Here is a 12664-nt window from a genome sequence, read left to right on the forward strand (position 1 = left end):
CCATTCTTCTGTCTCACGTTGCAGAGGAATCAGTACCCAACCCACACACAAAGTATATGCTTCTCTTCTGTCCAGGACTTGTAATAAAATTCTGGGCATTTGTATTAATATGTTAACAATTGTGGCCTAGAATATCAACAGATATTAAAATATAGCTATGCCCACAAACACATTAGATGTTTATAGAGAATGTACAGTAATCCTTGGATGTGTACTGTTGAGGCATAGTTTGGTTGGTTTGATGGTCTTCAGCAAGTCTCCTGCCTGTGAGTGTAAAAAAGAGAGAGGCAATAATATATACTACAGTGGTACCTCGGGTTAAGTACTTAATTTGTTCCATAGGTCCATTCTTAACCTGAAACTGTTCTTAGCCTGAAGCACCACTTTAGCTAATGGGGCCTCCTGCTGCTGCCGCGCCGCCGGAGCACAATTTCTGTTCTTATCCTGAAGCAAAGTTCTTAACCTGAAGCACTATTTCTGGGTTAGCAGAGTCTGTAACCTGAAGCGTATGTAACCTGAAGCATATGTAACCTGAGGTACCCCTGTATCTTGTAGGGCTGTTGCAAAAATGCAGAAAAAGTGGCCACAAAACACCATTGACACCTAAGGATGCAATCCCTTGTACACTTACTTGGTAATAAGTCGTACTGAGCTCAGTTGGACACAACAGCATAAGGGTAAATTGTATATCTGTTACCTTTTAGTGTAGCTTTTAATTCATTCTGCATAGATGTCAGTACTGGTGGACATACATGTTAGTCCTCAACAGATCTTTTAAGAATATTTTGTTTTTGTAACATGTGGCAAGTACCTTACCAACTTTCCCTTCCTCTACTTTTCAGGATGGTACGAAGCAAAAAAGAGAACGGAAAAAGACGGTGTCATTTAGCAGCATGCCAACTGAAAAGAAGATCAGCAGTGCAAGTGACTGTATTAACGCCATGGTTGAAGGCTCAGAACTAAGAAAGGTTCGCTCCAACTCTAGAATTTACCACCGGTACTTCCTTTTAGATGCGGACATGCAGTCTCTACGTTGGGAGCCTTCAAAGAAGGATTCTGAGAAAGCAAAGATTGATGTTAAATCAATCAAAGAAGTGAGAACAGGGAAAAATACAGACATTTTTCGTAGCAATGGAATTTCGGAACAGATTTCGGAAGACTGCGCATTTTCTATTATTTATGGAGATAATTATGAGTCTCTAGATCTCGTTGCAAATTCTGCAGATGTTGCAAATATTTGGGTCACTGGACTGAGATACCTGATATCGTATGGAAAACACACATTAGATATGCTAGAAAGTAGCCAAGATAAAATGCGGACTTCATGGGTTTCACAAATGTTTAAAGAAACAGATATTGATAATTTGGGGCGCATATCCATGTGCAGAGCTGTACAGTTTATAAAAAATTTAAATCCTGGTTTAAAAACTAGTAAAATTGAATTGAAGTTCAAAGAGCTACACAGAACAAAAGACAAACCTGGTACAGAAATCACAAAGGAAGAATTTATTGAAGTCTTTCATGAGCTTTGCACTCGCCCTGAGATCTACTTTTTGTTAGTTCAATTTTCTAGCAATAAAGAATTCCTGGACACAAAGGACCTTATGATGTTTTTAGAAGCAGAACAGGGTATTGCACATGTCACCGAAGAGATAAGCCTGGATATTATTCACAAATATGAGCCATCTAAAGAGGGCCAGGAAAAGGGCTGGCTTTCCATAGACGGTTTTACAAATTATCTTACTTCTCCAGAATGCCATATATTTGACCCAGAGCACAAAAAAGTGTGCCAGGGCATGAACCACCCTCTATCTCATTATTTCATAAACTCATCTCATAACACGTACTTGATAGAGGATCAGTTCCGAGGCCCATCTGATATCACAGGATACATTCGTGCTTTGAAAATGGGGTGTCGATGTGTCGAGTTGGATGTGTGGGATGGTCCTGACAATGAACCAGTAATTTACACAGGGCACACCATGACCTCGCAGATAGTCTTCCGCAGTGTAATCGACATTATAAACAAATATGCATTCGTTGCTTCGGAATACCCTCTTATTTTGTGCTTAGAAAACCATTGTTGTCTCAAGCAGCAGAAGGTGATGGTTCAGCATATAAAGAAAATATTGGGAGACAAGGTCCACACGCAGTCTCCAAACACAGAGGAATCTTATCTGCCTTCTCCTGAATCTCTTAGAGGGAAAATACTAATTAAAGCCAAGAAGCTGTCTCCTAATTGTTCTGGGCTAGAGGGAGATGTTACAGATGAAGACGAAGGCGTAGAAATGTCCCAGAGAATGGGAAAAGAGGGTGTGGAACAACAGAATATTATCACAGTAAAACGGTTTCAGCTCTGCAAAGAGCTTTCAGAACTGGTAAGCATGTGTAAGTCGGTTCAATTTAAAGATTTTCAGGTTTCATTTCAGCTTCAGAAATACTGGGAAGTTTGCTCCTTCAATGAAGTGCTTGCTACCAAATATGCCAATGAAAACCCTGGAGACTTTGTGAATTACAACAAACGTTTTCTCGCCAGGGTTTTCCCTAGCCCTATGAGGATTGATTCTAGTAATATGAACCCACAGGATTTTTGGAAGTGTGGCTGTCAGATAGTAGCAATGAACTTTCAGACACCTGGATTAATGATGGACCTCAACATTGGTTGGTTTCGACAAAACGGTAACTGTGGCTATGTTCTTCGACCTGCTATCATGCGGGAAGAAGTCTCTTACTTCAGTGCAAATACGAAGGACTCTGTGCCTGGAGTTTCACCTCAGCTCCTTCATGTTAAGATTATTAGCGGACAGAACTTTCCTAAACCAAAAGGGTCAGGTGCCAAAGGTGATGTTGTAGACCCTTATGTCTATGTAGAAATCCATGGGATCCCTGCAGACTGTGCAGAGCAAAGGACAAAAACTGTGCACCAGAATGGTGACAACCCAATTTTTGATGAGAGTTTTGAATTTCAGATTAATCTGCCTGAACTCGCCATGGTGCGCTTTGTAGTGCTGGACGATGATTATATTGGGGATGAATTTATTGGGCAGTACACAATTCCCTTTGAGTGTTTACAGACAGGTTATCGCCATGTCCCCCTTCAGTCTTTAACAGGAGAAGCTCTGGCACATGCTTTCTTATTTGTCCACGTTGCTATAACTAATAGAAGGGGTGGTGGAAAGCCACATAAACGGGGCCTGTCTGTCAGGAAGAGCAAGAAATCCAGAGAATATGCCTGTATGAGGACTTTATGGATTAAAACCATTGACGAAGTATTCAAGAATGCTCTCCAGCCCATACGGGATGCCACAGATTTGAGGGAAAACATGCAGGTACCGTCTTTTATTCACTACCATTTATATGAGATTAGCATTTTACATACAGATATACAGTGGTGCCTCGCAAGACGAAAAGAATCCGCTCTGTGATTCTCTTCGTCTAGCGGTTTTTTTGTCTTGCGAAGCAAGCCCATTGACGGATTAGCGCTATTAGCGGCTTATCTGCTGATCGGATCAGCTGATAAGCGGCTTAGCGGCTTAGAAAAAGGGGGGGGGAGGAAAAAACCCCGCAGGAACTCGCAAGGCATTGTCGTCTTGCGAAGCAAGCCCATAGGAAATTCGTTTTGCGAAGCACCTCCAAAACGGAAAACCCTTTCGTCTAGCGGGTTTTCCGTCTTGCGAGGCATTCGTCTTGCGGGGCACCACTGTACTGGTGTAATTATATGTTTCCATAATAAATAATGTGACATAGTTAAGCATAGTAAATGTGCTCAGAGGTTCAGTGACTTTGCAGACAGTTAAAAGTAAGGATTAGAGTTATCAGTGCCCTCAAGTGATGGCTGTAAGATACTCGGGCACGGATGCCACCCTAACTGGATTCAGTTTTTGTGCTGTAAGGTAATTTCTGTTATCTGACTGTTGTTCTGAAGGATGACTGATTATGGATATGTTTTATAGCAAGGTTGGCTAACTGGTTTTATTTATTTACAGTTGTTCCTTGGATCCCAAACGCCTTGCAAGTCGAACATTTTGGCTCCTAAACGTTGCAAACCCGGAAGTGAGTGTTCCGGTTTGCAAACGTTCTTTGGAACCCGGATGTCCGACGTGGCTTAGTAGGTTCCGATTGGCTGCAGGAGCTTCCAGCAGCCAATCGGAAGCCGTGCTTTGATTTCCGAACGTTTTGGAAGTCTAATGGACTTTCAGAATGGATTTCATTCGACTTCCGAGGTATCACTGTATTTTTATTTTTAGTAGTATTATAGATCTGCCCTTCACCCTAAGGTCCCAGGGCAAGTTACAACGATAAAACAGTCCAACAATATTTTTTTTAAAAAACCGGTTTGAAACAACTTATAATCACAAACTACCTCACTTGTCCTCCAAGGAGCTTGAGGTGGCATGGCACTTCTCCCTCTTCCCCATTTTATCCTCTCAGCAACTATGTGAGGTAAATTAGGCAGGTAAATTAGGCAGAGAGAGAGAGACAGAAAGAGAGAGAGAGAGAGAGACCTAGTCCAAGGTCCCCCAGTGAACTTCATGGCTGAGTCAGATTTGAACCCGGGTCTCCCCAGTCCTAGTTCAACACTTAACTATTACACCACACTGACTCTCATTAAAATCTGTTCCGGAGTAGAATTTTAATCTCAGGGCTGCATTACATGCTGACTAATCTGAGGGCTACATCCCAATGGCGCCTATGGTCAACGCACTAGTGGGTTCTGATGCTCCAACCCCACCTTTGCCCCTTTTTCATGGCACATATACGCACAGTACACACACAGCATATGCCATCTCACCCCACACATGGCTTGCAGAAAGCCCTCATTCCTTCTTCACAACACCTTTTTACCCATGGCAGATAGGAAAGAGGTTCAAGTGTGCCAAGGAGCCCAGCATTCGACTTGATGGAGCAATGGTATACTGCAGCATCCTGAGGTGGACTTCTTCCTTTTTAGTGCCATGTGAAGGATGGGAAGAAAAAAATGCTCCCTCTGTAGCTGTAGTGTTCTAGCAGGGAGGGGGAAGTGGGGAGGGAAACTTCCCCCACCGCTCTGCCAGAGAGAAGGCAGTCTTCCTCCCTGGTGTCCCTTCCTCATGAGCGTTGAATGAAGTGCCTTTCCTTTCTATCCACTGCCACCGAACAGATTGGCGGTCTCTGGAAACCAGAGGGAGTACTCTGCTCTGCTCTGATGTTTCCCAAGCACTCCCAGCTAGGGGTGTCAGAGAGTTCAGACAAAAACAGAAAAGAAATCAGAAATTGCTGCAGTTGGCATGTTCATGTGTGGTCAGGAATGGTAAACAAATGTGACTGGTCTTTGTTCAATGTTGTTCTTGTTTAGTTCTATGAACAGTAAGTAATTAATGACCTTTCTGCATTGTTTTGACATTTCCTTTACACTGAAAGGGATGTTAAGATACATAAATAGTTATGCAAGTTATGTTAAATTGCGGGCAGCAAGATAATAACGTAGTACTTTGCAGAAGCCAGACTGCAGCAGAATGGATACGCTGTTGATTGTGGTGAATATAGGTCAGAACAGAAAGCTGCTGCCTTATTTTGATACTCCACTGCTCAGGTTTCCAGTGCTCTGATCTGCTAAGTGTTAGTGGATAAATAAGAGGAGAGGAACTTTGTTCAGTGGCACTTCTAGGCTACCAGAAAAGGCTTGGTGGCTTGGATGAGGCTTGCAAGCCTGGGGTTCAGCATAACTGTTTTGCAGAAAATAGTTGTGTTTGTTGGCTTGCAGCTGATTGTATGAGCTAAGGGCATCAAAAAGCATTGTGTTTATGGTGTGTGATCTAAAATGGCTCATTCATATATGCAAGCCATCACTTGATTCTGCAGTCATCAAGAGATGTAAAGGCATGCATAAACTAGTGTCGGAGAAGGGGACAAGTCAGAGAAGGGACTTGTTTACAAGTCCCCATATTAAATTGTTGCTGAGGCAAGACCTTCCATATCCTCAGCATTTCTATGTTGTTTCATGCACTGTTGTGTCAAGTAGGTTGCTGTTCTCATAGTTTGGTACTAAGCAAGTACTAATATTAGGTATTTTATTTAATGTTAAATTATTCTAGGATAATACTTCCTGCCTGTGATTCGTTTTACCTTGTTAAAGGATGAATCAAAGACTAAAGTGAATTGAAACAGATACACTAACATTGGGCAGGATCAACAGATGTTGACCTGCATCGTAGACATCATAATACAGCACTGGAAAAATATACCGTATTTTTCGCTCTATAACACGCACCCGACCATAACACGCACATAGCTTTTAGAGGAGGAAAATCCGTAGGCATGCCACCCGTAGGCATTCCCTCCATAACACGCACAGACATTTCCCCTTACTTTTTAGGAGGAAAAAAGTGAGTGTTATGGTGCAAAAAATACGGTATATCTGAAGAGTAATGTAAAATGACCCATGATCACTTAACTCCTAGAGAGAAAAAGTTTGCATGACAATATTGATGACTGAAAGTTTTTCAAGTCAAGAGCATGAGCTGGAATTTCAACTGTTTCTCTGCAGGGAGAAGAAATGATTACAGTACTGTCAACTGCAGCTGAAAAGTGGGATTACTTTAGAATGTAGAAGCATTCTAAAGCATATCTTCTTAATTTTAATTCTGGATAACTACTGCAAGCCTTGTTGGTACCTTAATTACTTCAAAAAAGTTGATGTTTCTGCAGAACATGGCTACAGATATGGGGTGTTTTATTTTGGTAGCTATTAGGATTGTACAATGAGGCTGAAATATATTAAACTAAAGATAACTGAGATTCAAATTGTGTATAAGTGAAATATAACTTCTTCCTTCCTTTTCAACAGAATGCAGTGGTTTTATTCAAAGAGCTGTGTGGCCTCTCTCCTGTAGCAAACCTCATGCAATGCATTCTGGCAGTATCTACACGCTTGGTGAGATCTGATAACACACCCTTGGTTGTGATGAATCTCAGCGAACAGTATCCCGTTATGGAATTGCAAGGAATCATTCCAGAAGTTTTGAAAAAAATTGTAACAGCATATGAAACAGTGAGTAGCCTTTATTAAACATATTTTAGACAATATATTACTTTCAAAATATTAGTCTAACCTTCCAAATCACGTGGATGGAAGATCATTTGCATGAATGCAGAGGGTATAACAATGTTTTCGTATGAAACTGTAGAGATAATAACACATGAACTGTGGCCTGTGCAAGTCATTGTTACCAAAAAGAACATTTGTTTGATGTGTATCTGATGCTATGCTCATGTGTGTGTGTTACTGCTGTGCAATTTTATATATATGACCAAGCTGTAGCCTTGTTTTTAGTCTGAGGGGGGAAAGAAAATGGTGTTGTTTTAAGGGTTTAGTTTTATTACAAAAATGTGAATTACATTAGTTTCAATACCTGGTTCAGTTCAATTTTTAGAAACTTTTTTACAAGCTTTTTTAAAATATATATTTTTATTTGCTTTTCTGTTTTATCAAATCATCAACACATACTGTGTTACACACAGGATAATAAGAAAGAAAAATTACATAAATATAAGACATATATATGTATAGTGATGATAACATCTTATTCCTCCAATTTATTTGAGTCTTATAAACCTTAACTTTTACTCCCACTCTTTCCATGGTTTCCTAACTGCTATCTTTTCCACTGTGTTATCTTACTCTACTAAGTTGTTTTCATTACCTTATATTATCCCACATTGTAACCTCTACTGCTGAGTATTTTTGTCAGCCTGTTATGATTATTTTCTTGTTACAATATTTTTCCATATAATCTATATATAATGTCCAGTCCTCTTTAAAATTTTATCATCTTTATTTCTTACTCTATTTGTCATGCTGGCAAGTTCTATATACCATATTTTTCGCACCATAGGACGCACCAGACAATAGGACGCACCTTGTTTTAGAGGGGGGGAGAACAAGAAAAAAAATTTTTCCCCCTCTGACCAGCCGCCCCTTCAGCGAAGCGGCAGGAGGCGCTGCGCAGAGAGGAGGAGAATTTTCCCCCTCTTGTTTTCCCGCTCTAAAACAAGGCGGCTACCTTGGAAGCCTGGAGAGCGAGAGGGGTTGGTGTGCACTGACCCCTCTCGCTCTCCAGGCTTCAGGTTCCTTTTGACCTGCTCTTTGGGGCTGGCGGGGGGAAGCCCACCACCAGCCCCAAAGAGCAGGTCAGGGAGCAGCGGAAAGGCGCAGTGGAGAGGCTGCTGCCATAGTCGCGTGTCACCTCTCCAGCCGGGAGAGGGTATGCGGGGCTTCTTTAGCCCCACGCGCGCTCTCCCGGCAAGAGAGATGGCGCACGGCTATAGAGGCTCCTGCCATAGCCGCGTGTCACCTCTCCAGCCGGGAGAGGGTTGCGGGGCTATGCCGTCTTCGCTCCATAGGATTCATTTTTGAAGGGGAAAAAGTGCGTCCTATAGAGCAAAAAATACGGTATTCGTTCTTCTTGTGATGGTACTTTGTCTGTTCTCCACTTTTGTGCTACCAGAATTTGGGCAGCTGTGGTCACTTAACAACAGCAAGCAAGCTTTAACACCTTGTATAGGTTTCAGAAAATGTGTTTTAAAGCTAGATGTATCCTGAAATTCATAAAAAATGTGAATATTTTAATGCTTAGACTACCTAGCAAATACAATTATATCTATTAAATTATACAGCCTCTGGAACATGGAAAAGGGAAACACTCGAGAACTGTTACTTAGCAAGCTAAAATGAAACATCTCCCATTATATTTCCCCAAACTTGGTTCCCTTCTCAGTGAGTCCTGTCTTTATTGAACAAATGGACTTTGAGAGTAGCTCATTCCATTTTCACATTAAGACACTAAGAAGAGCTTATGGTCTTCTTGTAGAACCATCTGATCCATGATACTGTTCTGTTTCAGGGGCATGAGGGAACCTGCAGAGCAGATGGGGTGATGATGGTTGCAGAAGCTGTGGGGTGGAGGGGAAGTTGGCAAAACTGGCTTCCCTTTCCCCATTCTGCTAACCATTTCCTTTTGTTAGTGGACAGATAGACAAAGTTGCATTTCCACCATTACCTTTACCAGGAGCTGATGACGGGGCTCAGATAGGGATGAGGATATATTTGCAACATGCAAGCAATCTCTTTAAACTTTGCACTTGGAATATTAATTGTTCTAAGCATTTTGTTGAGACTAGAAACTGCTTGAAACTATAATACAGTAGGTGCACATTTGCCTAGCTTTTAGGAGCAAAGTTCAGTTTCAGACAAGAAATGTCATAGGAAACTTAGTACAAAAGCTATTTCAAAACTTAGCAGCAAAGGGCTCCACGTTGAAAGTTAAACGTTGCTGCTATAAAACTATACTTGTCGTTTTTCGTATGTCACAGGAAGCATTGCAATATGTCATTAGGAATTGGTCAAGAGAACATGATTTGGTAGGATATGTATATATGTAAGGGGCAAGGAAAGCCTCTATTGGCAAGCAATGCTGCAAATGTATAGGTATTGCATGTAAATCATAGTGATGTTTATGGTAGAGTTATGTCGAACTCTTCTTAAATTAAATAAGAATAGAAACCCTTTTACTTTTGTGCTGCATAGCTAGTTTATAACTTGTGTTTTAACATGCTGCAGCCTTTGCTCTGCACTAGAGTGAAAACATGGGCATTTCCTTATGGAATGTTTTAAAAACAAACCTTGGTTTCCATGGTGAGTGCATGGGCTATCTCTGATTTACATTGTTTTCTTCATTCTCAGTATGCTTCGTGGTTTTCATGGATGTTTCTGAAAGTACAACAGTTCCTGGGTCAATCCCATCTCAGATAAATATACTAATTTAATATTTAACATTTCTTTGTCAGAAATACCTCCCTTACCATAAAAATTAGAGCAAACATTTACACTGGTAACTGAAGTAATCCTCTCTCTAGTTTAGTATTTTAAATTTATTTTTGCACAATGAGTAACTAGGGAGCTCAATATATTTGTTCATTAACCTACACAAGGGTGTAAGCTCTCTCCAGTAAAAATGCTAGCCAATATCAGAGTAATTTAAAATGACAAAATACTACAGGGAATTGAGGCATTATAGAATGAAAATGTGTTCTGTGTTAAAGGAGAAACTTATAATTATTAAAGAACTAGTGTCAAGTGAGCAAGTATTTTCAGTTAATTAAGATGTCCCTGGATAGTTGTTAGATTATACATTTTCCTCATAAAAATATAAAGCACAATACAATTTTTTAAAAATTCAGTATACATTATTGCATGCAAATGGTTGGGTTTGCATTTGGGAATTTCCCCCCAGGCTATTCTTATGTGGACTAATGGAGAAATTGCAAATTATTTCAGTTGGGAGTTGAGCCTGAATCCACATTTGGATGTATTTATAGTATTTATAGTAAGTGGAGAGATGCTAGAACCATAAGTTACAGAACAGGAACATTGCTATATCTAGTTGAACGCGTAACATTCTTGAAACAAGCATGAGGCCCCTGGTTAATATACAGTGGTACCTTGGTTTATGAACAGTCCAGTTTAAGAACCATTTGGTTTACAAACTCCACAAAACTGGAAATAGTGTCCCGGTTTGAGAACTTTACCTTGGTCTAAGAACGGAATCCGAACAGTGGAAGGGCATCGGTGGCAGGAGGCCTCATTAGGGAAAGTGCGCCTTGGTTTAAGAACTGACTTCCGGAACGGATTAAGTTCATAAATTGAGGTACCACTGTACTCTTTTTTGGGCAACTCGATTGAACGACTGAAGGATTTGGCACACTCAAATCTGGGAATCAAGAAGACTGTAACCAACCTGGAATTGAGAACATAGCTCCACCCCGAAACTAGATTAAACACACATGGTTCTATGTTCAGTTCCTTCTATAGATTCATTATGGCAACTGATAAGTTGCAATGAGACAAAATTGTTGTACAATATTGGTTTATCCCGCTCACCATGGGACTAGTAACACCTACTGTCCTGCATTTCCTTGAAACCCTAAGAAAATGCTTTCCTTTAGCTAAAAGTTCTGATAAAATGGGTGATGAAATTATGAGGTATAAGGGGATAATACAAAAAACATGTTTATTACACTTTTAATGCAAAGAAATGAGACCCCCCTCCAAGATTAGATTGCATTGTGACACTGAGAGATATTTTGTGACGGATCCAAAGAGTTCTTAGGAATTGTGACTAGGACTGGACAGCTGGGATCCAAAAGGGGGATATGATAGAGGAATCCACATGTGCAGACAGAGTTTTGCTTTGTTTTTGATGTAACCATTCCAAATATCAAGTACATATGCTGCTTTTAAAAACTGCAGTGCTTTCCCAGTTTGGCAGTGGGAATTCTGCAGCAAAAAAAAATGCAGGCAAAACTTTGTTCAAATTCCCGTTCCCTCCTGCTAAGTCTTTTGGGAGCCACCCAGAGTGGGTGGGGCAACCCAGTTAGTTAGATGGATGGCATACAAATAATAATAAAATGATTAGTAGTAGTAGTGGTAGTTTAGTTTTATGTATTATTTATTGATTTGTCACTTTCCACACGCAGAAGAGTGTCCCAAAGCAACTTATAGTTTAGGGGGAAGACGATGAGTGAGGGGGGAGCATGTTAGATGTGTATAAAATGTATGCATCAGGTGTAGAAAGTGAGTATAGGTTTTTCTCCTTCAAAATGCTAGAACTTGTAAGAACAAGATGGTTCTTTCTCCCGCATGGCTTTTTAAAAAAAAGTAGTTAAAGTAGGGAAAACGCTTTTAGGCAGTTCTAGAGAGGTCAGTAAAGTTCTTTTCAAGCTTTGTCTACTTGTTTCATTGATGAATAGCACCATGGCAGTCCACAACGTACAAATACATGGTTTTCAGACCAATTGGGAACACCAGACAAATTCTGTTTCTTAAACCTCGTCCATGCAGTCTTATATGAATGACAAGTACTTTATTGTAAACATAAGTAACGCCCAGAAGATTTGTTTTCTTACAATGACAATTTTGGACAGCATTTAAAGCAGTAGAAAGATCAATTACACTTCATTATAAATCGACTTTGATTGCCTGGGCCTAACCACAGCTGGTCGGTAATGAGGTTACTATTGATTGCCGTCTTGTTTGCAAGTTCTTTTCCCTATGTGCTGTCACAGAGGTTGACGTAAAAAGCTCCTCTTAAGTGAAGGTCTGTACTTCACCAATCCCAGAAGTTATCATTGAAATTATAAGGTATACGAAGAAAGTAAAGTTTCAGAGAACATTTTGATAGGCAATAGCTATTAAGTTTATTTACATGCTATGTGTTATTGCCAATATAATTATAGAGGTTATGAAATGCTACACATTTGCTAGAGCGGTAGGTATAATATCAGTGGCCTTCTCCAAAGTAGTACTGTTTCTGTAGTAACAACTTGTGAGCCTGCAGCTCTGGAAAAGCATTTAATGAAGGCTACTGACAAATCTTGAGATTAGGTTAGATTGGAGAGTCAGAAATGAAGCCCTACGACTCTGTAAAATGTTGAACAAACCAAGAACATTGCAGTTGTTTGGACACACTCATATATTGATCTATAGCGAGAGCAGGTAACTTGCGGCTCTTCAGATGTTGTTGGACTACAAACTGCCATGTAAGATCTTAATTAGTATCTGTTTTCAAGTGATCTGACAAGTGTCACTATCTGATAAATAGTATTTTAAATCATCTCTCCATAGTTA

General features: G+C 40.2%; 1 protein-coding gene and 1 long non-coding RNA gene across 16 annotated transcripts in view; one reads left to right on the forward strand and one right to left on the reverse strand.

Annotated features, from left to right (window-relative positions):
* PLCL2 (phospholipase C like 2) overlaps positions 1 to 12664 on the forward strand; it is a 148970-nt gene that overhangs the window by 123547 nt on the left and 12759 nt on the right. For all 14 annotated transcript variants that reach the window (XM_083467878.1, XM_083467873.1, XM_083467874.1 and 11 more), the window contains 2 exons: positions 843 to 3329; positions 6827 to 7030. In XM_083467878.1, coding sequence (XP_083324004.1) covers positions 843 to 3329; positions 6827 to 7030 — 2691 coding nt within the window. The remainder of the gene's footprint in view (positions 1 to 842; positions 3330 to 6826; positions 7031 to 12664) is intronic.
* The window catches only part of LOC310690036, a 32737-nt gene continuing 28511 nt past the window's right edge, over positions 8439 to 12664 (reverse strand). For both annotated transcript variants that reach the window (XR_014517816.1, XR_014517817.1), the window contains 2 exons: positions 9661 to 9748; positions 8439 to 8577 (listed from right to left, as the gene is read on the reverse strand). This is a non-coding gene — a long non-coding RNA (uncharacterized lncRNA). The remainder of the gene's footprint in view (positions 8578 to 9660; positions 9749 to 12664) is intronic.

Source organism: Podarcis liolepis, assembly GCF_965112155.1.
Source record: "Podarcis liolepis genome assembly, chromosome: 12".
Classification (NCBI taxonomy): Eukaryota; Metazoa; Chordata; class Lepidosauria; order Squamata; family Lacertidae; genus Podarcis; species Podarcis liolepis.